The sequence below is a fragment of the Oryx dammah genome, unplaced genomic scaffold, assembly GCF_014754425.2.
Source record: "Oryx dammah isolate SB20612 unplaced genomic scaffold, SCBI_Odam_1.1 HiC_scaffold_26, whole genome shotgun sequence".
Taxonomy (NCBI): Eukaryota; Metazoa; Chordata; class Mammalia; order Artiodactyla; family Bovidae; genus Oryx; species Oryx dammah.
In genome coordinates, this window is record NW_024070210.1 from 46,354,166 (window position 1) to 46,381,511 (window position 27,346).

The 27,346-nt window shown below is 39.5% G+C and overlaps 1 protein-coding gene across 1 annotated transcript in view; it reads left to right on the forward strand.

The window, feature by feature from the left end:
- Window positions 1–27,346, forward strand: part of UNC13C (unc-13 homolog C) — a 692,819-nt gene that overhangs the window by 14,516 nt on the left and 650,957 nt on the right. Inside the window, exons 2-3 of the mRNA XM_040226553.1 lie at window positions 5,794–5,865; window positions 23,700–26,950. Coding sequence (XP_040082487.1) covers window positions 23,959–26,950 — 2,992 coding nt within the window. The 5' untranslated portion in view covers window positions 5,794–5,865; window positions 23,700–23,958. The remainder of the gene's footprint in view (window positions 1–5,793; window positions 5,866–23,699; window positions 26,951–27,346) is intronic.

A 27,346-nucleotide genomic window follows, 5' to 3' on the forward strand; every position in this document is an offset into this window, starting at 1 on the left:
ATGGAAATCAGGGGAAACATTGGGCTGGAGTCTAAGCCCACATTCATGTTTCTTTCTGTGATTCTGACCGCTATCCCTAAGTAGGGTTTTGAGATAGGGATTACTTAACTGGGGAAGGACACATAAAGGAAGAACAGATCAGCTTGTCCAAAGGGCGAACAAATCATCACAAATATGAAGTATCTCCATCTCCTCACCTTAACCCAATTCCCCTTCTTGCCTTCCCTCCATTCTTTTCTTTAGAAAAAAAAATGTTTTTTTCCATCTGTCTGTTAAAGCATATCTATTTTGTTTCTCATTTCCTTACATGTTTGGAATGTTTTAAATTATCCTAAATAAGCAGATAATTGTTTCATGAATCTACAGAATCATCTGTGAAAGAGAGACCAAGAATAAATAAAGAATGATACAGCTTTCAAGAGAACCCAACAAAAGATTGCTGCTGCTACTGCTAAGTCGCTTCAGTCGTGTCTGACTCTATGTGACTCCACAGACGGTAGCCCACCAGGCTTCCCCGTCCCTGGGATTCTCCAGGCAAGAACACTGGAGTGGGTTGCCATTTCCTTCTCCAATGCGTGAAAGTGAGAAGTGAAAGTGAAGTCGCTCAGTTGTGTCTGACTCTTGGTGACTCCATGAACTACAGCCCACCAGGTTCCTCTGTCCATGGGATTTTCCAGGCAAGAGTACTGGAGTGGGGTGCCATTGCCTTAATATAGAGCCAGAGGACAGGGACTGCCAAGCCCTCTGCTGGCCAAAAAATTGGTGACAGAACTCTAACTTCAACGAGATATTCAATATTTGTTTATAAAGGATTTATTGGAGTCCCACCTAAGTGTTATGTAATAAAATTTTAAATCTTTTATTTTTAAAATCTTTCAATATTGATATATGCACATATCTTTCTTATCTCATACCCTCTTCCAAAAATTATGTTTTCTTCATAGTTTTCTTTTTATTGTGTAAATGATTCAAGTTGAACATGACCAATAAACACATATTTTAAAGGAAAAAATACTAGATGTGTTAGAAGTAGTAAATTATTTTCTACTTATTTGGTAAGATTTCAGGGCCATGAAGTTTTATGTTTGAGGAATAAAAACAATATAACCCTTATCCTTCTACTCCAGGATGCTGATGTTTTGTTAGTCTAAATCTTCCAAATACCTAAGAAAAGTAAATCATTTACATAGCATCACTTATGAACATCTGTAGTCATTAGATTCTTTCCTGAAAATTGTGCTGGGTCAGGTAAGACCTGAGTAATTGAATACTTGAAGGAGGCCTTGAGAAAATGCAGCAGAAAAGGTAAACAAAGATGAGGCCAAGTAGCTGGTAACTGAATACGTACACTTCACAAGCTTTGTATACGTCGGGCTAGGCTTTTCTGTGCCCCTCAGTTCCAAGGCTCAGACCAACTGACTGAGAGCTTCATTAGCTGCTAGGAAATATTTGATTTAGAATAGTGTTCCATATTTGGACACAGCTGGGACTTGAAGAATCTGCCTTGGAAATGCAATTTCTAATTCCTTAAATTCTGTACAATATTTCAGTACCGGGCCTTTTCAGTAGAATATTTATTACATTTATATTTAGTGTATTCAGTAGTATATTTAAATAGACAGTTTAAATTCAAATTATGTTTTCCCTAACATAAGTATGTACTTTTTATATTTTCCAGTTATCTGTATAACAACGTGTTGCAACATGAAAGCTTTGGTGTTTCATATTTTGTACTCAAATGTAGGCACTACCACTTTTTAGCCTTGTGGTGTTAGGCAGGATGCTGAATTGTGCCAGGCCATGGTTTTCTCCTCTCTATAGCAGGAATAGTTAATATATTTTTAGAGAATGGTTTCGATGATTTAGCATGGTACTTTTAAAAATACTCAACATAATGCCTAGAACAGAGCAAGCAAATATAAAACGGCAACTGCAATACTATTATTGATGTTTGCTACCTGTTACCTGTCTGTGCTACATATGATATCATATTGTGACAATAAAGATAATATATTTTGTAGACCTGCAGTCACTTAACCTGAAGATCAAAACTAGGGCATATTCTGGGACAGTGTGGAAATCTGTGAACTGATGTCTGTGTCAGTCCAGGAACTAAGGGCCATTCCAAGGCTTGACTCTGGATTTGCTCCTTGACCCTGAAGTCGTCACACTCTGACATCCATCATAGTCTGCCCTGTGAGCCGCTCAAACACTCTTGCTTCATTTGCCAAGTTCACCATCTGGGATAGCTTGCTGATCTCTTTTCCTGGGGAAACTTACATGATGAAAGTTATGGGAATGAGCTGGAGCCCTTGTGATTGCAACTGCTCCCAAGACCACAACATATCACCTTCCTCCTATATGTAGCATTTGATATGTCTCCTACCTGATGGCTAGCACTTTCTCCTGGTCTAGCTGGCTTGCCTCCTGCAGTGACCCAGGTTACATCCCTGAGTGACCTGAGATCTCAGCCATTTTGCCATTCTTATGCATTCACCATCAAATCTGGCAGGTAGTTGTGAAGATTTTCCTCAGTTGCTTATGGGTGCCAGATGTGTTCCTCCTTGTCCACATAGTGCAATTTCAGCCCTACGTTCTTCTCATGATCAGAGTCAGTTCTTCCTGCCGTAGGTTTAAGAGATGGAATGGAAACCATATCTTAAGGCTTCTTAGTTCTTCACTGTGTCCCAGTAGTAGCAGTGCCCCCCTGGGAGTCAGATACTCTGTAAGCAGGAAAAGCTAAAGTTGTGGGGATGCAAAGTACAGGTGTTCCATCTGGGACATTGAGAGAGGTAATAAGCAGGGACACTCCTTAGTTTCCAGACCGCTGTGTTCTATCTACTGGGGACACAATACCGTGTGATGGTCATGGATTTAGAATGTATACTACATTCTGCAGTGCGGCATCCCATCCCATCAGGGTATCATTTCTAAGTTGGCATTTCAAATGTGTTTTCAAAGGCTCTTATTATTAAAATTACTAATCTGGAAGTTTCTGGGTTTGGATGTGGTAGGTCATGGAACAACAGAATCCTTGGTGAGGACCCTGCTGCTGCACAAACACTACTGTAAGGTAATGCCCTTGGTCTAAGATGAAATTGTGTGTGTGGAAAAGGCACATTTATATCTGGAGTTGTGTTGATTCCAGTTAAACTGAAGCAGTGCCCTTTCCAGAGCAGAGGTTCAGTGTAATCAATTGCTACCAAGTGGCTAGTCGATCCTCTTGAAAGAGGTTGTTGTTATTAGGTTCTCAGCATTGATCTCTGTTGCTGGTGTGTTGGGCATTCAGCAGCAGCAGTACCCAGCTCAGCCTTGATCAATAGGAGCCAGGCTGTCGAATTCATACAGAATCTCTATTTCAGCCACAACCGATCATCATTGTTTGCTTGGTTATTTATTGCTACTTCCATGGTGCATACTATCTGGTGGACCCTAACATGCAACATGCAGTATTTCACACTTTGAACTCTTTCTTTCAAACCATCCACATTTCTCCTCTATAGTCTCTTTGACCCTGATATTCTAATTTTTCTTCTTGCAGGCTCCTGAGAAATTTGGCAAGTGGTTCACCACTGCTCATGAGTCCACGTATATTTTTACCATGGGCCACTTCTCTTTGCATGCAAAGTGCATGATCAGGTAACCTACCCCAAATTCTACCCATTGGAAAGATTTTTCCCTCTCTGATGTCTTTCAGTGCTATATTGAGTGGGATGGTGTACCAACAGTCCATTTTCATGGAATACTCACATGTTGAGATACCCACACAGTAGACAAACTGTCCATGCACTAAGGAAGACTGCTTCAATAGCAATCAAGTCTTTCCTGTCTAACTTTATATACATCCACGTCTGTCTAGTACTCATAGAATCCAGTTCATAAGTACTCTGTCAGTTCCTATATGCTCTAATTTGTGCATATATGTTGCTGAGGTTCTTCAATTCCTTCAACACATAGTCTTTTCCCTCCCTTTACAGGCTCTTTTGTTTAGCTGGCTTATGTTGTTTCTTTTTCCTAGTTATTGGTCTGGGGGTCCATGGGAATATTTTTGATAGGTCTTGTTGGAGGGTGCACACATTTTCTTGCAAGTTTTCAAGCAAGAGTGGAGCACTAGCTACTAACAGGGGAGAGCCACTTCTTGTCAGAGGATTCAGGGAAATCTGAGGATTGAAGAGTTTCCAGGGAATTAACCCAGATGTCGCCAGTCCCATTTTTTTCACATGACTCACAGTCCCATTTTCTTTCCCAATTAAGGCCTCCATTTTGACACAGCCAGCCTGTCTAAATTGAGAGTTAAACCTTCTCTGGAGCTCTGCCACACTTATGATCAATTCCTGGGTCTGATGCTCAATTTTTTCTGCATCTGCTGCAAGAGATGAGAATTTCTTATCTAATGACATAGATGTCTACTGTTGTTACCTTTAGTTTTAAATTGGTGGCCTCTCTTTAAGCCTTTCAATGTCTTTCTCCATTGCATTAAGAGCTTCAGTAGCTATTCCATTCCATGGCACTAATCACTTCCTCTCCCAGCCTCTAATACCTCAACGTAGTACTTGCAAGTTCTTTCCCTTTCACTGGTATTCACACATTCAGTTCAGTTCAGTCACTCAGTCGTGTCCGACTCTTTGCAACCCCATGAATCGCAGCACGCCAGGCCTCCCTGTCCATCACCAACTCCCGGAGTTCACTCAGACTCACATCCATCGAGTCAGTGATGCCATCCAGCCATCTCATCCTCTGTCGTCCCCTTTTCTTCTGCCCCCAATCCCTCCCAGCATCAGGCCCCCCTAAAAGTGAATGTGTTAACAATTGTTCTGTTACAGTATACCACAGGCCATCAATTTTTGACATGGCATCAGTGATTGGGTCCTCATTGCCAGTCCACAGAGAGGATTTAGATAAAAGATCTCATTTTAGAGTCACTTCCTCCATGCTCCCTTGATAACTTTCTTAAGTCAAGTTTTATGGGAAACACATTATGAAACAGAGATACATGTGCAGAGCTTCTTTTGGAAGAAGCTGAGCCATAATGTATTTGCAACAGAGACCTCAGCCAATCCTAGGCCTCTGATACTAGTGTGTTAAAGCAAGAGGGCTAGGCAAGGAGTTATTGTCTGTGGGCTGACCCAGAGAAGGGAGAATAACCCCTTGGCCTCTGCCATTCTCAGCGAGTGACTCAGCTATGTGCCTTTGTCAGTTGCATGAATGAGTGACTTTGTCTTGGAGGGGTGTTTGTGTGGCACACCACAGCTATGCCATACAGAAGCTTTCCTTTAATGCTGAGGGAGGACTTGGTTGGGAGGTTGGAATGCAAATGCTATGGTCGCAGTTACTTTGATTTTAATATCAAGGACATGTAAGCACTCTGGGAAACCCCTTCTATGTCCTTCTTTCTTCTATGACACAGAAGTTTACTCAGAAGGCTTTCTCACTACTAATTTTATTTAAATTATTTTAGATAATATTTTTAAATGTATTAAAAATTAGCAGATTGTGTTTCCTGGGTGTCAAAGATTGTCTCTTTAATTTTCTTTCTGGCTGTTATCAAGTCCTAAGTGAAGGGTCCAGACCGAGTTAGGGGGCCAGATAAACACAGGTTACAACCAGAGACTGAATCTTAGTGTAATTTTATGGGAGGGAGGAAGGCTCACCGCCATTTGTGAGCAGGGGCTTTTGAAAACTTGAATTTGGAGAGGCATTGTATATTGTTATGTCTGTGGTTATTTGAGATACAAAAAAAGTTTTGTATTTCCTTTGTAATTTCTTCCTATTTTCTTATTTCAATTACACCAGCACCTAGGCTTGCCATAGTTCAAGTTACCAACTGCTTCTTGGGCGATAATTTATTCCCAGATGCTCTTTGAGGTAAGAGCTGGCTGATGCTAAGCATGTTTTAATTTTAAACTAAAGAGACTTTCCATGTATAATTTAGTATTCCATAATACAAAATATAAGAAACTTTTAAAGAACTGAACTTACGTTAAATCCTTTATTGGGACCATATATTGCCAATCATTATATGGGATGTGCTCTATTTTTGCTGACAAACTTGCAAGATGTCTTGCTCGTAGGTAGTTTAAAATAATTTCTTTATAGATTTACTTTTAAAGTACCCGGTGATATAGAAAAAGAATGAAATTTCAGCTCTATTTATGAGACACTAATTTTAACTTTACTTTTAAGTGCCACACCCATTTTGCTTCCATGCTCTAAAGCATAAATAATTGACTTTCACCCAAGAGTTAAAATCAAATCAAGTTCCACTGAATGAGGAGAATTGCACTGGACCTAACACTCTCAAAGGGGAAGGGAGGGAGGATATTAATTATGTAAGCATCTAAGTTTTGGTCTGTTGGCACATTGGACAGCATTCATTAAAATTTTAAATTCTCAGTTTTACTATGGAATAAGGACACATCTAGAGTTGTGTATAATCAGTGAGGTGAGAAGAACAGCTGAGAAGTCTTATCAGTAGTTAAGTGCCAAAGTCTGTGGTGAGGATTATGCAAACATATGTTTATATATGTTCTTTAATGTGTAGAGTACAGTGAAGAGAAATTTTACTACCTCCATGGAAATGTTTAATTTTTTGTGGATTTTTGTTTTCTAAAAAAGGTAATGACCTCAAGTGAACATGCGTGAAGGCCTGAACCAAGGCAGTTAAGTCCTGGAATGAAAGGCGGCCTGGCAAGTGAGAGAAATAGTCAAGTTTAGGACCATGAAATTTAGAACCAGGTAGAAGTTTGGAGCAATTAAATAGAGGGATTAAAGATGAACCTAGAGTTCTAGTTCATATACCTAAGAGAATGTTGGTTTTGCTAATTAGTATTGTATGAGAAATTTAAAGAACTTTGTATTTCATGAATGAATACAAATTTGAATATATTGACTACTAAATTCAAATACTGAATGGGAGATGTTAATAGTTATTCAGACCAGACTGAATGGAATAGCAAATAGGAATTAATGCAAAGATGAGAAGCTAAGTGCAGACATACTGATTTGATTAGAGAAAGTTAGAGAAAAGGGAATAAAAGAAATCTAAAAAGAGGATGAGAAGCCAGCAAAGGACCTTGTTAGGGCCTCTTTGTAAGCAAGAACACTGACACTTACCTCTTTGCTGGTATCTCATCATCCCTTAGACAAAACTCACTGTGGCCCCAGACCCAGGCCTAGAGAGTAATCAGAAACAGGATCTGCTTCTTCGGTGGCCCTGTGGTCTCTTATTTCTGCTTTTGACACCCTGTGTTCATGCTTTTCTTTTTCTGAAAGTATGTTTTCACTGTTTAGTTTTCCCAAAGATCAAAAGTTGATTTCTCAGGTCACAACATTGTCACTTTCTTGTTGAAATGCCTGAAAGGATCTGACAAAATCTCCATGTTCCAACTCCCAGTTCCCAAGATATGAAAATTAATTGGCCCAGTTTCCATCAAGTAACCACTCTGGCCAAAATAACCATGTCCAGAGAGAGGCTGTGTTGTCATGGAGGTGTAGAGAATGGCTAAAGAAAAGCTGAGTTGTTATTGGTTTCAGATGCAGCAGATAGGTTAGGAAATATTAACGTTTGGTACAAATGTGCCCAATTAAAGAGAAATTTTAATAGAGTTCTGAGGCTGAAATTGGGACAGCAAGAGGTTGAAGATGACTGGTTCATAGGGAAGTAAAGACCAGGACTCCTCTGAGTTAGGTGAAAGGTGCAGTAGCTTGGGGAGGTAACAACACTGAAGGAAAGCTGAAGTCTCTTTTGTTTTTTTATTCACAATCGGGTGAGATATAAACATGCTTATTGCTTCGGTTGAATAAACCCAGTAGAGAGAAAGAGAATTAAGATAGAAGCCAGGGAAGAGGTAATTGCTGGAGCATGATTCTAGAGGTGTTGAGAGATGATGCAATCAGGAGCACAGGAGGAGATGTGACCTTTGGAAAGAAGACATTCTCATATCCACAAGATGTGCAGTGAAAATACAACGCTGAAATAAATCTCTCTCTCTGAATACTTACAGTAGTTGTTCCAATTGGGTGACATTAAACCTGTGGATAACTTCAGTCTGCCTTCAGTCAAGGAAGCATTCTGTGTCTGCTAGATTTCCAAGCAGATATGAGAATCAAGGTCTGGCCTTTGTGATGAGACTGGATGTCAAGGAACCTTTTCTTCCCTAAACAGGATGTCTTTCTGTTTATACATTTATGTCTTTGAGTACACAGCCCAGCTGCCTTTTTCAGCATTGCACACTCTAACTGGGGCAACTAAAAAAATTTTCATACTAAAATCAATTAAACAGGTTTTCACCATTCCAGGAAATTGACTCTCAAGTGTAATTTCCATCACCAAAGTACCTGCTATATTTTTTCCTAGAATGAGATTTGTAAGCAGTAAAATACATAGATTTCAGGTTTATAATTTGGACTTCCCAGGTGGCGCTAGTAGTACAGTGGTATAGAATCTGCCTGCAAGGCAGGAGATGTAGGAGACACATGTTCAATCCTTGGGTGGGAAGATCCCCTGGAATAGGAAATGGCAACCTGTTCCAGTATTCTTGCCCGGAAAGTTCCATGGGCAGAGGAGACTGGCAGGCTACAGTCAATGGGGCTGCAAAGAGACATGAATGAGCAACAAACAAAACACACATACAAAAAAAATGAACATACATACTATCCCAAGTAAGATACAGAACATTCCCATCACCCCAAAAGTTTTATTATGTCACTTTCAAGTCAATTCCCATGCTTTGCAGGCAACAAGTTTTCAGATTTATGTTATAGATTAGTCTTGCTTTGAACTTAATATGAATGGAAGCAGAGAGCATTTACTCTTCTGTCTGCCTTCCTTGTTCTTCATGTTTTAAGATTCGTATGTAATAGTGGTTCGTTTTTTATTGTTGTTTGCTGCTCCACTGTTTCAATATACTGGGATTTGTATATACTTTCTCCTCCTGATGGATATTTCCCCACCTTTTTGCCATTATTAATAAGGCTGCACAGAAACTCTTATACAAGTTAGTTTGAAAAAATATATCTTAATTTCTCCTGCATAAATACTTAGGAATGTAATTGCTAGACCTTAGTATAAGTGTTGGTTTAAGTCTACCAGAAACTACCAGATAGTTCTTAAACTGATTATATTCTTTAACATCATCTTCTTTAATGCATAAAAATTCTAGTTACTTTTCATCTTCTCTTGAATTTGGTATGTAATCAGTCTTTTAAAATTTTATCCATTCTCATCTGTATGAAATGGTATCTCATTTTTGGTTTTTAATTTGCATTTCCTGATATTTAATGTTATAGAACACATTCCCTTACACGTATTGGCCAGCTTACTTGTCTGGAGAATCCCATGGACAGAGGAACCTGGTGAGCTATAGTCCATAGGGTCACAAAGAGTTGGACACAACTGAAGCAACTTAGCATGCAGGCATGCACACATTGACCAGTTAGAAATCAGTCTGAAATCATCACTGATTACTAACCCTTTGTGTTGCTTTTAAGGATATGCTCTTGCCATTATAGATCAAAAGCAATAAAATGAACAAAATAAGCTAGCAAGTGCCTAATCATCTATAGAGAATACTTTGTGAACAGATTTTTTTAATGAGACACCCAAAGTGAAGAGCTATTTAGATTTCATTAATTAGACATGTGTACATCTAATCAATGTACCAATTTGCCAGCAATACTCATAATTTCTTGTTATAGATATATTCAATGTAATTTTAGCATGAGGGATATTTGTGGCTGAAATATTTAATTGTATAAGCAACTCTTGTAGAAATACAATAATATCTAATAAATTTGAACCTTGCTTTTTTAGAATGTGTAATAATTACTTCAGCCAGGAGGGTATTAAATTTGTAGAATAACAGGATAAATCCGTTTCCCTGCCACCCTACTAACATTTAGGTCAAATTCTGTTTATGGTTGAACAGATTAGTAATAGTTCATAAAATATTGGTACATTTTTTATTGCTTTTCTTCCCAATAAAAATTAAACAACTATTAAATATTGGGTACCCTGATACATTCCATTAGAGAAGATAGATGCAAAAATGAGCGGTTATATTACCTCGTGCTATTGCAGTAATACATGTAACACAGTGCAGTGTAGTGTATCAGTGGTGTTCATATGCCCATGACACAGATGAAGGGGTGCATTCATTCCTACCTGGGTCATCAGAGAGACTTCTGCAGAGTATTACTGCTTGACCTGGACCTAGAATCCAACTTGCCAAGTAGGGAATTTAAGATACTCTGGCTGGCTTCATGAGTTTTGGCTTAAAGAACATTTTGTTGGAGTAAGGGAGGGAATGATAAGCAAGAAAGTGGATATTAATGAAACCAAACACTATGTCCCACCAAGAAATGTGACAGATGTGTTCACTCTCATTATCGCACCATCTCACACATCTTGCAAACACCCCTAGGACATGGATAGTATAATTCCTGGTTTATATGCAAGGAATGTGAAATCTCTGTGGTCCCAATTCCAGTTTCAGAAATGTTAAAATATGTTTGTCTTAAAATCAATAAAATATAATAAAATCATTATTATAAGTTTTTATCCACTCCTTTAGAGTATGTAACATTTTAAAAGAAATAATTTTAAACTATATATAACACTATACATTTTTATCTTCCTCACAGGCCTCAGAATTGGTATGATTCTTACTCTCTCCTGAAAAACATTGGGGAGTTTTCTCTAGTCTAAATGGATGCAAAAGAGGAGCCGTGTTACATTAGGACTCTCTTTTCTGTCTTATAGTCAGGAAGGGTGTAGGAATAGAAGAAAGATCTGATCAGATCACAAGCTTATTGTTATTTATTAAAAACATAAATAATATCTAACATTTTTGAGTACTTCTGTGGTTCCAGGCACTCCTCTCATGATCTCTTATTTAATCCTTACAGCAATATGAAGGAGTTGGTACTGTTATTATCTCATTTGTCAGATGAGGAAACTTAGGAACAGAGAGGTTAAGCAGTTTGCTCCCTGTATGCAGAGAGCCAGGATTCACAGTAGACCATCTGGTCTGGCTTAAGCCTCCATCCCATGCCCCTCCCCTAATGTAACAAATAATATATGTTGGAGCTCAGCTGGGCACCAAATGGAATATGCCTTCTATTCACCAAAGATGGAAGTGCTCCCTGATAGAATCGCGGTCATCTTATGTGAACAGTGTGCTGTGTACAGTTTGGGAGCCACACTTATATTTAAATTCTACTCCCATCACTTGAGTAAGTCATAAGTAACTTACGTAGGGTCTCTGAGTCTCAGTTTTCTTCTTTTTAGAATGTGTGTGCTTAGTTGCTCAGTTGTGTCCGACTCTTTGCTACTCCATGGACTGCAGCCTCCAGGCTCCTCTGTCCATGGGGATTCTCTAGGCAAGAACATTGGAGTGGGTTGCCATGTCCTCCTCCAGGAGAGCTTCCCAATTTAGGGATTAAACCCAGGTCTCCTGCATTGCAGGCAGATTCTTTACTGACTGAACCACCAGGGAAGCCTGTTTTTAGAATAAGAATAATATTTTACCTTATGAGGATTTAAGGATTAATCATTTTAAAATATTGAAGACAGAGTAATCATTTTCTATTAGGATGAAAACAGCAAAAAAGTGCTTGGGAAGCTCAGGTGGGGGCATGTAATTTGCTCTTACAGGGATTTGGGCACCTGCCTTATCACGGGTCACTAGGCTGGTAATGTGTCTCCAAGCAACCTAGTAGGACAGAGACATGGGAAACATTAGAATTAGTGGCAACTTTTGCTCCAGGATGGTGTTTTTCCTCAGTGACCTTCCTTTATACAGCTTATGTGTCTAGTAAGAATTCCAGTACATGATGAAAGTGCTCATAAGGTTTTCTTACAGAAAGCTCTCTTAATATCAAAAGACTTTCTAGCTCCAGAAAATTACTGATGTTGACCATAGAGAATCAAGGTCAAAGTCAAATCACTTAAAGATGGATTTGAATTGCTGCTTCTGAGAATGTTGCCATGGTAGGAAGATGCCAAATCCTTGGATGGATTGCCTTAGAAGAAGGCAGTGCAACACAGGCAGGAAAAGCAATGAAGCTGGGGCAGGAGGCCTGTATTTTTGTTCCAGCTCTGCTGTTTGAACTCAGGCAAGGGTTTTGACCCTTTTATGTTTTCATTTCATGTTGTGCACAATTTGAGGATTAGTGCTGTTTGAACTGTACTCCCCAAGCCCTGTGCCTGTAGAGGGGTGGTAGCTAGTGTGGAAGCAGCAGGTAAAGTGAACCCCTAGCACTGCTTCTTTAATTCAACCAAAGAGGCTCGGCTTTGATCAGTTATATTCATTGAGTTTCTATGTCTGCTTTAGTTGGGGGAAAAAAGAAGTGGTGGTGGAATCAGAGGATATAATCCAAGTAAACTAAAGCAATATGTCTCTGGAATGACATCATGCTAAGTTGCTCATCTGTAGCCCATGTATCTGTGCACTGCCTACTGTCCACATCAGCGGGCAGAAGTTATGAAGACTGGGAAAAAAAAAAAAAAGTTGCAAAGACTTACTCTCTAGAGGAGAATTCTGTAGCTGAGAACAGGGCCAGGCCATGGCCAAGACAGTCAGTGGGCCAGGCTTATTCAAGGCTGCCTAGTGGCTCATATCTGCCCTTTTCTGCTACTTGTCTCCTTTGATGGGAAATTCTCCCCAATCTCATGTGTTCTCTCTGCTTTTCCCTCCTGCTCTTGAGGAATGTATTCATAAACCTTTTACACCAACACACAAAGTGACTTACATGCCTTAAAACCTAAAGCCCCTTGGTGAGATTTGCATTTCAACAAGGACCAAATCTAAAATAAAAGTAACATAGCTTCTTGAGGCAAGAGTTCTTCAAATGTATTACGTAAGTGACCACCTTTTTCCTTAGGGTTGGTTCTCATGGGAAGTAGATCTCAGTGTTTTATGAGAAAGGACTCTGAAGCCAGTCAGTGTGGACTGCATTTCTACCTGTGACACTTCCCAGCTGTGTGTCCTTGGGCCAGTTACTTGGGTTCTCAGTTTCTTCATCTGTAAAATGGGGATCAATAACAGTACCCACTGCAGATATTATAGACAAAAATTAATGTAGTAATCTCAACAAAGGAGTTGACAGAGTATGGCATTTAATAAGCGTTTTGAAAATGGAAAAAACATGTACAAGAGGTATTTGATAAATAGTTTAGAAGAATAAGGAAAGACTAAAGATCATGATTCAGAATATATGAAAAAGAAAAGATAAATAAACTGTTATGAAAATAATTAGTTCTTGATCTGTCTTTCAAATGATTGAGGCCAGATTAGCTGGAGGACCAGAATAATACAGAAGATCTTACTTACAAAGCAAAATTAGAGACACAGATGTAGAGAACAAACATATGGATACTAAAGGGGGGAGGTGTGATGAACTGAGAGATTGAGATTGACAAACATACACGACTGTTACTATGTATAAAATAGATAGCTGAGAACCAAGTGTATAGCACAGGAAACTCTTCTCAATTCTCTGTGGTCACCTAAAGGGGAAGGAAATAAAAAAACAGAGGATATATGTATACATAAAGCTGATTTCACTTTGCTGTACTGCAGAAACTAACACAACATTATACAGCAACTATACTCCAATAAAATTTTTAAAAAGAGAGAGAGAATGGAGGAATAAACTAGTGTATCTATGGCACCATGAAGAGGCCTGGAGTAGAGGATATGAAATAATCTGTACCCAGAGAATAAGAGGGAAAGCTATATTTAAGGAAGATAAGATGGAAATTAGTTCAAGGGATGGTTTGGAGTGGTAGATGATATTACTTTAGGAGGCTGGTAAGCTCTCATTAAATGTCTGGAGTAAGGAGAATGTACATTTTTATAGTGAAGGGACCAAGTTTGGAGTCTGGAGACACAGGCAATACTTTGGCATCTATGAGACTCACTATCCATACCCGTACACTGTGGATAATATCCTCATAAGGTCATCAAGAAGATTATGAGTTGATACACACAAAAGTATTTTGTAAATTCCAAAGTGCTTATAGAAATGATTGGTACTAGATGTCATTGTGGACTTCTAAACCAAAGTAGCAGCAATGGAGGTGAGTAAAAAATTGTAGATGGGCTATTGTTTGATTAAAAAAAAACTCACAAAATACCTTATTAGCTAGAATAAAGAGGATATGAATCATTTGGCATTCATCCTTAGAGAAATGGGTCTTTCTGTTTATTAAAAATGATTTATTAGCTTCAGATAAACCTCTTAATCACTTTCTAGTTCGTTCATTTTTGTTGAAAACATTTTCTATAGTATCCTAATATAAGACACAAGAATGAATAGTTCTCAGGGACATCATTTCACATGCACTGTTGTGTTTCAGCAATTTTCATTGTCATAGTCAGACATGTGACCATAAGTTACATATATATATATAAAATTATTTTATTCCCTCACATAACAAAGATACATATGATGGTTCTATTTTTAGCTTTTTAAGGCATCTCAATATTGTTCTCCATAGTGGCTATATCAATTTATTAATCCATTCCTACCAACAGTGCAAAAAGGTTCCCTTTTGCCCACACCCTCTCCAGCATTTATTGTTTGTAGATTTTTTGATGGCCATTCTGACTGGTGTGAAGTGTTGCTTCTTTATTGTTTTGATCTGCATTTCTCTAAGCAACAGTTAGAACTGGACATAGAACAACAGACTGGTTCCAAATAGGAAAAGGAGTATGTCAAGGCTGTATATTGTCACCCTGCTTATTTAACTGCTATGCAGAGTACATCACGTGAAATTCCAGGCTGGATGAAGCACAAGCTGGAATCAAGATTGCCGGGAGAAATATCAATAACCTCAGATATGCAGATGACACCACCCTTATGGCAGAAAGTGAAGAGGAACTAAAAAGCCTCTTGATGAAAGTGAAAGAGGAGAGTGAAAAAGTTGGCTTAAAGCTCAACATTCAGAAAACGAAGATCATGGCATCTGGTCCCATCACTTCATGGGAAATAGATGGGGAAACAGTGGAAACAGTGTCAGACTTTATTTTGGGGGGCTCCAAAATCACTGCAGATGGTGATTACAGCCATGAAATTAAAAGATGCTTACTCCTTGGAAGGAAAGTTATGACCAACCTAGATAGCATATTGAAAAGCAGAGACATTACTTTGCCAACAAATGTCCGTCTAGTCAAGGCTATGGTTTTTCCTGTGGTCATGTATGGATGTGAGAGTTGGACTGTGAAGAAAGCTGAGCGCCGGAGAACTGATGCTTTTGACCTGTGGTGTTGGAGAAGACTCTTGAGAGTCTCTTGGACTGCAAGGAGATCCAACCAGTCCATTGTAAAGGAGATCAGTTCTGGGTGTTCATTGGAAGGGCTGATGCTGAAGCTGAAACTCCAGTACTTTGGGCACTTCATGCGAAGAGTTGACTCATTGGATAAGACTCTGATGCTGGGAGGGATTGGGGGCAGGAGGAGAAAGGGACGACCGAGGATGAGGTGGCTGGATGGCATCATGGACTTGATGGACGTGGGTCTGGGTGAACTCTGGGAGATGGTGATGGACAGGGAGGTCTGGCATGCTGTGATTCATGGGGTCGCGGAGAGTCGGACATGACTGAACTACTGAACTGAACTGAATGATTAGTTATGTTGAGCATCTTTTCATGTGCCTCCTGGTCATCTGTATGACTTCTTTGGCACAGGAAGCTCAGCTTAGTGCTCTATGGTGACCTCAATGGGTGAGATGGGGAGCAGGGAAGTCCAGGAGGGAGGGGATATATGTATATGTGTAGCTGATTCACTTCATTGTGCAGCAGAAACTAAAACATTGTAAAGCAACTATACGCCAATTTAAAAAATTAACAAAACCAACAAAAATGAAAGATATATAAGACAGGTGTAAATCCAATAAAGACATTCTAAGGGAGGCTTTTTAAAGCCTGATCTTTTTATTTTCTTATCACCTGCCTTGTTCCACTTGTACACTGCTGTTCCCTCCCATCAGCTCCTTGTGGCTAACGGTGTGAGTAGCTTTCCCTTCCACCTCCAGCTACCCTGGCTTGTTACTTTGCCATGCTTTAAGGGTCCTGCTCATCGAGTTGTGTGGTCAGTACACAGGTCAGAGCTACTTTCCACTGGGCCTTCTGGCTCTGATGACCTGCCCGTGCACGTGGTTAGGTTTTGCTCTGTCTCTGTAACAGCCCGTCTTCCTTCCCACCTCATAGGAAGTAACTTCCAGCCAGCTGGTTTTCAAATCGTCAAGAATTTACTGTTGAACAGATATTTGGTGAACTGTGTTCATATATTTCTCTTTGACTTATTCTTGGAAAATGTCATTTAAACCAGCAATCAGACAGTACAGGATATTTACTGTTGAGGTGCTGTAATGAGAAACAGAGGCTTTCTTGCTCTCTTCTGGTGGGGGATTAATGATCATCCTAACAGGGTCCTGTGTGCTTAACACAAAATCAATGGCAGCAAAGGAGCAGTGAAGAGATTTCCCTATTGGGCTGGTAGCAGGGATTAAGCAGATAGTAATAAACACAAGGTCAGAAACTCAAGTGGTAAGCCATGAGGTTCCTAGGCCAAAGGAGGAGATTCAGTTCAGAGCCAGGGACTGAGAGAGGAATCATGCTGAAATAGAAAGGGCAGAACTTGGGGAGGCAACCTGGTAGGGCCTCTTTCTCAGATCATCCTCTTTCTCTTCTCTCCCTTGCAAGTTAGCATTCAGATACCCAGGCCACCTATTTTATTGCATTTGATAAGGAACTTAGAATTGTTTATTGATCTGAAAAGACTTTAACTTAATTTTGGTAATGATATAGCAATAAATTGCTGACTGTTCAAAGGTTCATTAGCTCTTTTAGCCCACAAGGATACCTACTGTTGAGGTCATACTAAATAGTTTTTTTTTTACAAAACGGACTTGTTAACACACTGGCAAAAATATTTTAATCCCCATCAGACCCTAATATTCAGTTTGGAGTTCTCAGTCCAAATCTGGGGCCTGAAGTCAAGTCTGTGTTGCTTATTAATTGCAGGTACTAAGTCAGATTTCCTTGAAAACTCTAAACTTCAGCTTCCTTTTCTGGAAAATAATAATACTAATTTTACCCAATTATTATGGGATTAAAATGAAGTGAGGTAAATTTTAGGAAATTATATACACACTGCTTGGCACATAGTAAGAGTAATAAATATTATTACTAAAGTTTCTCGTAACATCGTCTAGCATTTTAATCTCTCTCAAAGATTTCCTGCCCAAAACTTTACACCTACCCTCAAACGTCATTACTGAAAACAACGTGCATGCATTCTAAGCCTCTTCAGTCGTGTCTGACTCTGTGCAACGCTATGGACTGTAGCCCACCAGGATCCTCTGTCCAGGGGATTCTCCAGGCAAGAATACTGGAGAATGTTGCCTTTTCCTCCTCCAGGGTATTTTTCCGACCCAGGGGTCGAACCTGCATCTCTTATCTCTCTTGCGTTGGCAGGCAGGTTCTTTACCAGTAGCACCACTTGTGTGAGTGTCTAGTTAAAGCGCTTCCCAGGTGGTGCTAGTGGTGAGAAACCTGCCTGCCAGTGCAGGAGCCTCAGGAGACGTGGCTCAGTCACGGGGTCGGAAAGATCCCCTGCCGGAGGGTTGCATGGCAACCCGCTCTAATGTCCTTGCCTGGAGAATGCCTTGGACAGAAGAATCTGGCAGGCTACAGTGTCTAGGGTTGCACAGAGTCATACATGACTGAAGTGACTTAGCAGGTACACATGTATGTGATTAAAGGTAATACAACTGGAGGGTAAATATGAGATTTTGAATTCAGGTAGTTAAGTATCATATGATGCATATGATGATAGACTGGTCTCCCCACCGCTCCTCAACCCCTTCTCCTCCCACATATCTTTTACTGACTTTGATTTTGTCCTAATCTGGGCTACTAACATTTTTTTTTTAATAGAACTTTAGAGAAGAGAGTAGATCTGTGGGTTTGTATGTGGTGCATTTTAGGACTTGTGACCATTACCACTGGTAACATTCACTTTGTATGCAGCTGATAGCTTCATTGACCCCAGGTCTAAAGACCAAGATATCTTTTTGCCTTAGTTGTTTTTCATAAAGCTCTGGTAGAAGCTATTGAGAGAGAGGATAAAATGGTGCTGCTCACTAGCTGTGTAATTTTGGCTGTGTCTCTTAATCTCTTTGAACCTCTTGTTTCCTTATCTCTAAAATGAGCATAATAATGTCTTTAGAGAGTTTCTGTGAGGATTATTTGGGATAGTTTAAGTTTCTGGAGGGATTCCCTGGAAGCTCAGATGGTAAAGAATCTGCCTGCAATGCAGGAGACCCAGGTTTGATCCCTGGGTTGCAAAGACCTCCTGGAGAAAAGAACAGCAACCCACTACCAGTATTCTTACCTAGAGAATTCCATAGACAGACTATAGCCTGGTAAACTACAGTCCATGTGGTCTCAAAGAGTTGGACATGAATGAGCAACTAACACACACACACAAGTTTCTAAAACATAATAGGTGCTCATGAAATGTTAGCCTCCTTCTCCTGGCCACTTGCCTGAAGGAAGTTCTGCAGGTGATATTTGAGACTCATCAGCCTCATTAGAGGCTTCCCAGTGATAAAGAATCTGTCTGCAATACAGGAGATGTGAGATGGATTTCTGGGTCAAGAAGATCCCCTGGAGAAGGAAATGGCAACCCACTCCAGTATTCTTGCCTGGGAAATCCCATGGACAGAGGAGCCTAGTGGATTACAGTCCATGGGGTCGCAAAAAGTGTTAAATGTGACTTGGTGGCAAAACAACAATGACAAACCTTGTTAAGATGGCTATGGCTTTGAAATGAAATTGTAACAGAGACTGAGAACCCAGTAACTGGGAAGGTAAGATTTCTGTATTGGAAATTTGCCTCTGGACCATGTAGGTATAAAGCATTCTCTATTTCCCCTCCAATTGCTTCTTTATAGTACTTTTTCCTTTGTTTGTTTTTCATGTCATCCTCCAACTGAGTAGGATTCCTAGGTTGCCTCCCACTTCTATCTACCTTAATTTTCACAACAGATACCACATGATGAATCTTCTGTGAATACTTCTTTCATCTTTTCAACATATTTCTTAGTTCTAATGGTAACTTATAGGTACTGGGCTCTGCACTGTTTTAGATACTCTTCTAAGAACTTTACATGTGTTAACTCATTACAATTATCCCATGAGGAGATACTATTTTTGCCCCAGTTTAATCAGTATACAAGTGGTTCCCTTTGCTTCACGTCTTCTCCAGCAATTATTGTTTGTAGACTTTTTGATGATGGCTACTCTGATGTGAGGTAATACCTCAGTGTAGTGTTGATTTGTATTTCTCTTAAAATTAGTGATGTTGAGCATCTTTTCACGTGCCTCTTGGCCATTTGTATGTCTTCCTTGGACAAATGTCTGTCTAAGTCTTCCATCCATTTTTTGGTTGGGTTGTTTGTTGTTGTTGTTGTTTTTTTTTTTTATATTGCACTGCATGAACTGTGTATATTTTGGAGAAACTAACAATATTGTAAAGCAACTATACTCCAATAAAAAATAAAAGATAGTATGGAATAAAAAATAAGAAAAAAAATGTAGAAGTGAAGGCAATATAGAAGTGACTTTCTTATGCTTATATGGATAATATGCCTCATCCAGAAGCTGTGCTGAAAACCAAAAACCATTAGTGCCCCCTCATCAAATAGAGCTTCTGCACCCAAGTTTCAGAGATTTCCACATTCTGTTCACATTTTGTCCATGCAGACCCATCCTCCTTTAGTTCCCATCTCTCTCCAAGGTGGGTGCTTCTTCATTTTTAACATGATGTGAATGTTTGTGATACCTACCTTCTGCATATGCTGATTTTCTTTATCTGGATCATTTAAGGGCAAGTTTAGCTAGTTCAGTCTTCTTGGAGTCTTTATAATGCATCTTCAAACTTATGGGCTTGTTATTTGTTCATTCATTCATTTGTGCATGTATATATTTATTTGCCCAACAAATATTGTAAGTCTAATAAAACTGTGGTGTTGGAGAAGACTCTTGAGAGTCCCTTGGACTGCAAGGAGATCCAACCAGTCCATTCTGAAGGAGATCAACTCTGAGATTTCTTTGGAAGGAATGATGCTAAAGCTGAAGCTCCAGTACTTTGGCTACCTCATGCGAAGAGTTGACTCATTGGAAAAGACTCTGATGCTGGGAGGGATTGGGGGCAGGAGGAGAAGGGGACGACAGAGGATGAGATGGCTGGATGGCATCACAGACTCGATGGACATGAGTCTGAGTGAACTCTGGGAGATGGTGATGGACAGGGAGGCCTGGTGTGCTGCGATTCATGGGGTCGCAAAGAGTCGGACACGACTGAGTGACTGAACTGAACTGAACTGAACTGAATATATATCAAGCAATTTGAATATTTAAAGTTAAATAGATCACAGCCTCTGCCCCCTCAAATCACATTTTAGATATAGATACATAAATATTTCACACAAATAACTGTTATATTCTAAGAATTACCATAACAAATGTGTATTCAAAGCATTGTGGGAGCACAGAGGAGGAAGTGGTGGAGTCTAAAGGAGGTCAAACAAGGTAATGCTAATCCCTGCTGGATCTAAGATGTTTAGTTGCCTTAGAGACATTCATGAATAAGATGTAAGGATAGAGGGGATGGGAAAGCAATGAAGCCAAAAGGAACAGCATGGACAAAGGCACATTGGTGAGGCAACAATACAATGATCACAGAACTGTTACTATTTCAGTGCATCTTAGGCAGACGTGCTTCTGGAAGTGACAGGGCATGAAAAACTACTGAGACAGTGATTTAAGTGGAAGGATTTATATCTTTTAAATGTATTAGTTTTAAGAAAGGTTGATTTGAGAGAAGAGCCAACTTAGAGTTAGGAAGACCATATAGGATACAATTTGTAGTAGTCCAGATGAGAAATTGTGGAGTTCAGCACTGAGACATCACTAGTGGCGTGCATGAACATATATAGGGTATGGAAATAGGAGGGATCATATTGAATCTAGAATGATTCCTGGGTATATGTCTTGGGGAAGTCAATAATTAGGATATGATATTAAATTGAGACTGATAATTCAAGAAAACGACTAGGTGTTGAATGGAGTTTATATTTGGACAACCAGCCGATGATATTTAATAAGTGACTGAAATGCAGGTTAATTTCTAACTTTCTGTGAGTTTGGAGGTAAGTATGCCTCTGTGAAACCATCGCCAGGATTGTGTTATGAACACAAGATCTACCCTCTTAGCAAAATTTTGGGTATGCAGTATTATTAACTAAAGGCACTGTGATGTACAGTAGGTCTTCAGGGCTTATTCAACTTGCATAACTGAAACATTGTACCTTTTGGACCAATTCTTCAATAACTATTTATCAAACGTTTTTATGTATGCTGGGTTTAGGATGTTTGAAACTGGACAAGTCATATTCTTATCATTAAATAGGACATAGTCCAGGGGATGGAAACAGGAATGAGAGTACAGTAGGGAAGAATATGTATTGCTTATCCACTGGCTTGCAGGAGAGTGTAGCAAAGAGAGAGATAAGCTCAGTGTGGGTGGTCAGTGAAGTCTTCACTGAACAAATGATTCTGAAGCTGAAACACAATTTTTACAGACAAGGAGGGCTAGACATGAATGATATTCTAGGTTGAGAGAACAGAAAAGTTATTGAGGTGTGAAAGAGAGTGGAGCCTGTAGTGAATAACAAGTTATTCCATGTGGTTAGAATACAGAACAAGTGAGTTGATCTGTGTAACTGTGTCCATATACCCTCAGGTTTGCATTTTGAAGCAGGACATCATTGCAGGTTAAATTTTTCTGTTCAAAATTGTTCCAACCATTATTGTCTAGAACAATAGCTCTGAACTAGTAACACAGGTCAGGAAGTCTAAACACAATTTCATGAAAATATCAGAGGCATTGACAAAATTGCTGCTTTCATCTAAACAAAAATCAGGTATTTGTTTCAAGGTTTGGGAAATCCAGGATCTTCAGCAGAGTGATTAGTAGAACAATTTCTTTTACTGAAGTTGGCTTTAAAATAATTTATCTACTCTACTGCTACTTAACTTTCCAATATGTCTTTTTTTGTCCCCACAGGAGAGGTTGCATAGGGGTACAATAAATGTTTTTTGAACTGAATTCAGAAAATAATTTCTTGACATTTTTATTAGTAGAAAACAGGTCCTGGCATGTAATTCTGAATGAATGACAAATTGTTTCAGACAAGCAAAATTGACTCTGACTATTTATGAAGTCCAGAAGACATGGATTTAGAGTCTGTCTCTCTCTTCCATCTCTTTGCTTCCTTCTTGCATTGCAGTGCCTGTCTTTTATGAAACTTGGCTCCTGCCCAGAGAATGTATTCCCCAAGTCCCTGCAGAATCCTAGTGAAGTGAAACTGGCAGATTTCCAAATGGAGGGAGCTGATAAAGAGCCATTAGGCTCCTAAAACAATGTGCAGTTTATGATGTATTCTTTAAAGAATTAGAATATTTATCTACTCAAATCCATAGTTTGATATCAACAAAGATTTTTGGTCATTACTATTATTCTGTGATATATTTCAGTGATGAAATAGTTCAAGTCAACAAAATTATATGTGAATATCTATTACATACAACGCACAGTGCTGGTAAACCAGCAAAATGAATGTAAACTGACGTTGTCATCTTCACATAATTCAAGAAGCTAACTATCACAAATATGACCTAGTTATGTGGTCATTTACATTATAAAACATAAAATCATAGGATGAATTATATATCCAACCAATTTTTAATTATCTTTAGACATGTTTTATTTGTGGTACAATCTCTTTTTGTGATTTGGCACTCTATCGTCAGTTATGATCTTAACCCTAGGGATGGGTTTCCTGCCACCTGCCACAAGTCTGCACTAGTTGGTTAGGGTGGCTTTGCTTTTCCAAGCCACATTCTCTAAGAACTTAGATGTATTATCCTTATTTTCAAATATAAGGTTTTCCTATTGTGTTTTTGTTGTTATTATATGCCTAAATATTATATAATTGTCTATTTTTTTCAATTCATGATACTCCACTGACAAATTTGATGTCTATACAGGATGCATTTTCTCTTGGTATTTACATCATCCTATGAAATATTTTCTTACTTGGATTTCTTTAATCATTATTTAAGAAATTATCAATCATTGAATACCTAGAAAAGTAAGACTATTTGAATAAGAAAAAAATCTTACATACATGAATAATATTAATTCAGTGAATTTTAAATGTTTGAGGTGGGGGCAAATATATTTAAATTGAAATGTAATATTTGTATAAGTAAATGTAATTTTAGGAAAAGATATAAAGTGGAAATGATAAGCTCATATAGTGAATATATAAGAGTTATTAAAATTTGCCTGTCATCTTATACAAACTTTTCTAAATAATTACTATTACCTTTACTAATATTTTAACGTGTCTACCCATAAGTGATTTAGGAAAAGGAAAGGATAATTTAAACACAGTTATCGGGTCTGCTTTCCTTACCTAGTTAAAAGTGTGTTGAAATTCAGATATTTCTGTGTCCCCTCTGAAATTTTGCACACACTGTGTATCTTGAATAGTTTAAAAGCTGTTAGCCATGGGCTAAATCTAGGATCAAATTCTGATATTCACTTTGCAATTCCTTTTTTCAGGAACTGCCTGAAGTAACATGGAAATGAGAGAGACTCATGAAACCCCTCCTCCAAGAGAGAATGAATGTCTTTCATAAATGGAGGCTGGCTTCTGGTTTTCCCAGGACTGTGACACTGTGGCAGCCACAGCGGCCCTTCCTGCTATTTTCACTGATTCACAGAACATCTGAACAGTGATGCTGGCCTTGGATTTACAGAGTTCCATCCTGATACATTATTTACTTCCCTGGGACAGAAAAGCTTGCACTAATTGCTCTCCATGGTGGCTAATCTTTTCAAGAGCCTGATTTTACCTTACATCCATAAGCTTTGCAAAGGAATGTTTACAAAGAAACTGGGAAATACAACCAAAAAAAAAGAGAATCATCAGCCAATAAAAGATCAAGACCTTCCTGTTGCTGGCCGGACCAAAACCCCCAAATTTTCTAACACCTTGAAAAGCAGAGTAAAGAAGCTTGCAAAGTGTTCATCCACTCGCAACTTATCCACTGAAGAAGAGGAGGCTAACAAAGAATTTTCTCTCTCCCCCACATTCAGTTACCGAGTAGCTATTGCCAACGGCCTCCAGAAGAATATTCATGTAACCAACGGTGATCATGAGGAGCTCCTTCAGGAGTTATCTTCCATTGAGAGTTCCTACTCAGAATCACTCAGTGAACTAAGGAGCAGTACAGAAAACCAGGCGCAGTCAACACGCACGATGCCCGTCAGACGCAACAGGAAGAGCTCCAGCAGCCTGGCACCCTCGGAGGGGAGTTCCGACGGGGAACGCACTCTGCACAGCTTAAAGCTAGGAGCTTTACGCAAACTGAGGAAGTGGAAAAAGAGTCAAGAGTGTGTCTCCTCGGATTCAGAGTTGAGCACAATGAAGAAAACCTGGGGAATCAGAAGCAAATCTTTGGACAGAACTGCCCGAAACCCAAAGACCAACACCCTGGAGCCTGGATTCAGTTCCTCTGTCTGCATTAGCCAAACGCAGGATGTCATGGAAATGATCTTTAAGGAACTTCAGGGAATAAGTCAGATCGAAACAGAACTTTCTGAACTCCGAGGGCATGTTAATGCCCTCAAGCATTCCATTGATGAGATCTCCAGCAGCGTGGAGGTTGTGCAAAATGAAATTGAGCAGCTGCGGACAGGATTCGTCCAGTCTCGGAGGGAAACTAGAGACATCCATGATTATATTAAACACTTAGGTCATGTGGGAAGCAAGGCAAGCCTGAGATTTTTAAATGTGCCAGAAGAAAGATTTGAATATATTGAAAGCGTGGTGTACCAAATCCTAATAGATAAAATGGGTTTTTCCGATGCACCAAATGCTATTAAAATTGACTTTGCTCAGAGGATAGGACACCAAAGGGATTGCCCCAATGCAAAGCCTCGACCCATCCTTGTGTACTTTGAAACTCCTCAGCAAAGGGATTTAGTCTTAAAAAAATCCTATAAACTCAAAGGAACAGGCATCGGAATCTCAACAGATATTCTTACTCATGACATCAAAGAAAGAAAAGAAAGAGGGCTACCATCCTCCCAGACATATGAGAGCATGGACATAAAGCTGTCTACTCCAGAGCCCAGACTTAAGAAGAACAGTTGGCACTCTCCTGATGACAGTGATGGAGAGCTGGCATCTGACCTCAATAGAAACAGCTATGCTGTGCTTTCCAAGTCAGAGTTTCCAACAAAAGGAAGTGCTTCCAAGTCAAGTTCAAAATCACACAATGCTAGAGCCAAGAATAAAACTGCTAGTAGCAGCAAAATTACAAGTAAATCAGAATATGATAAAATTTCTTCACATTTGCCAGAATCGGATAACTTGGCCAAACAAACCACAGCCCATTATGCAGAGATGACACCTCTCTGGCACTCACAGAGTGATCTTTTCACTGCTAAACTTAGCCGTTCTGAATCTGATTTTTCCAAATTGTGTCAATCTTATTCAGAGGATTTTTCAGAAAATCAGTTTTTCACTAGAACTAATGGAAGCTCCCTCCTGTCTTCTTCGGACCGGGAACTTTGGCAGAGGAAACAGGAGGGCGCCCCTACCATGTATGACAGCCCTCAGGATCAGGGTTTGAATGGGGCTCCTCAGGGTGTCCAAGTGCAGAGTGAAATTGAGAACACAGAAACCGTGGACAGTGGAGTGAGTAATGGCATGGTGTGTGCATCTGGAGACCGGAGCCACTACAGTGATTCTCAGCTCTCTTTACATGAAGATCTTTCTCCATGGAAAGAATGGAATCAAGAAGAGCAAGGAGCCGATTTAGGTTTAGATTCATCTACCCAGGAAGCTTTTGACTATGACACAAACAGTCTATCTGATCAACAACTTGATGTTTACCATAAAGACCTAGAAGGCTTGGGAAAGGGCCACAGCGACCTTCAGGATGACTCTGAGAGCTATGATTTAACCCAAGATGACAACTCATCTCCATGCCCTGGGCTGGATAATGAGCCACAGGGACAGTGGGTTGGCCAGTATAATTCTTATCAGGAACCTAATTCTAATGAGCTGTACCAAAACCAAAACCAGTTGTCCATGATGTATCGAAGTCAAAGTGAATTGCAAAGTGATGATTCAGAGGATGCCCCACCCAAATCTTGGCATAGTCGATTAAGCATTGACCTTTCCGATAAGGCTTTCAGCTTCCCCAAATTTGGATCTACACTACAGAGAGCTAAGTCAGCCTTGGAAGTAGTATGGAACAAAAGCACACAGAGTCTCAGTGGGTATGAGGACAGTGGCTCTTCCTTAATGGGGAGATTTCGGACATTATCCCAATCAACTGCAAATGAATCGAGTACAACCCTTGACTCTGATGTCTACACAGAACCTTATTATTACAAAGCAGAGGATGAAGAGGACTATAGTGAACCAGTGGCTGATAATGAAACAGATTATGTTGAAGTAATGGAACAAGTCCTTGCTAAGCTAGAAAACAGGACTAGTGTTACTGAAACAGATGAACAAATGCTGGAGTACGATCACCCTTCATATGAAACCCCTTATGAAACCCCACAAGATGAGGGTTATGATGGACAGGCAGATGATGTGGTTAGTGAAAGGGCATTGGAACCCTTAAATGAAGCACTGACTGAAATGGAAATGAAAGAAGATGAAAACCAAAACATCCCTGAACACCCAGTGGAAGTCACAAAGCCAAAGAGGATTCGTCCCTCTTTCAAAGAAGCAGCTTTGAAAGCCTATAAGAAGCAAATGGCAGAATTGGAAGAGAAGATCCTGGCTGGAGGTATTTATGTTTAACCGCTATATTATGAGCTCATTGGGTTGTGTTCTTTAGAACATGTTCTGTGTTTAGTCTTGGGAGAAGGAATTTAGTTTCAAGGAATTTGCATGTTTATTCTGAGAAGAATCTTATTTTACTTGGCTCCCCCAACAAGCTGGCCTTGACAATCTAAAATCAAGGTGCTTTCAAATAGGTCATACTAAAATAAGCACTGTACTCCGTGGATCATGATTTCTGTGCTAGGATTAGTCAAAAAACACCCTTCATATTTCCAACTTAATGGCATCAGGTATCAAAGGAAGGGTGGGTGAAATCAAAGGAAGGGTGGGTGAAATCAAAGAGCAGCCTGGGGTCTACATTTTGGTTCTGTATAGGGATTGAGAGAAAGATAAACTTAAT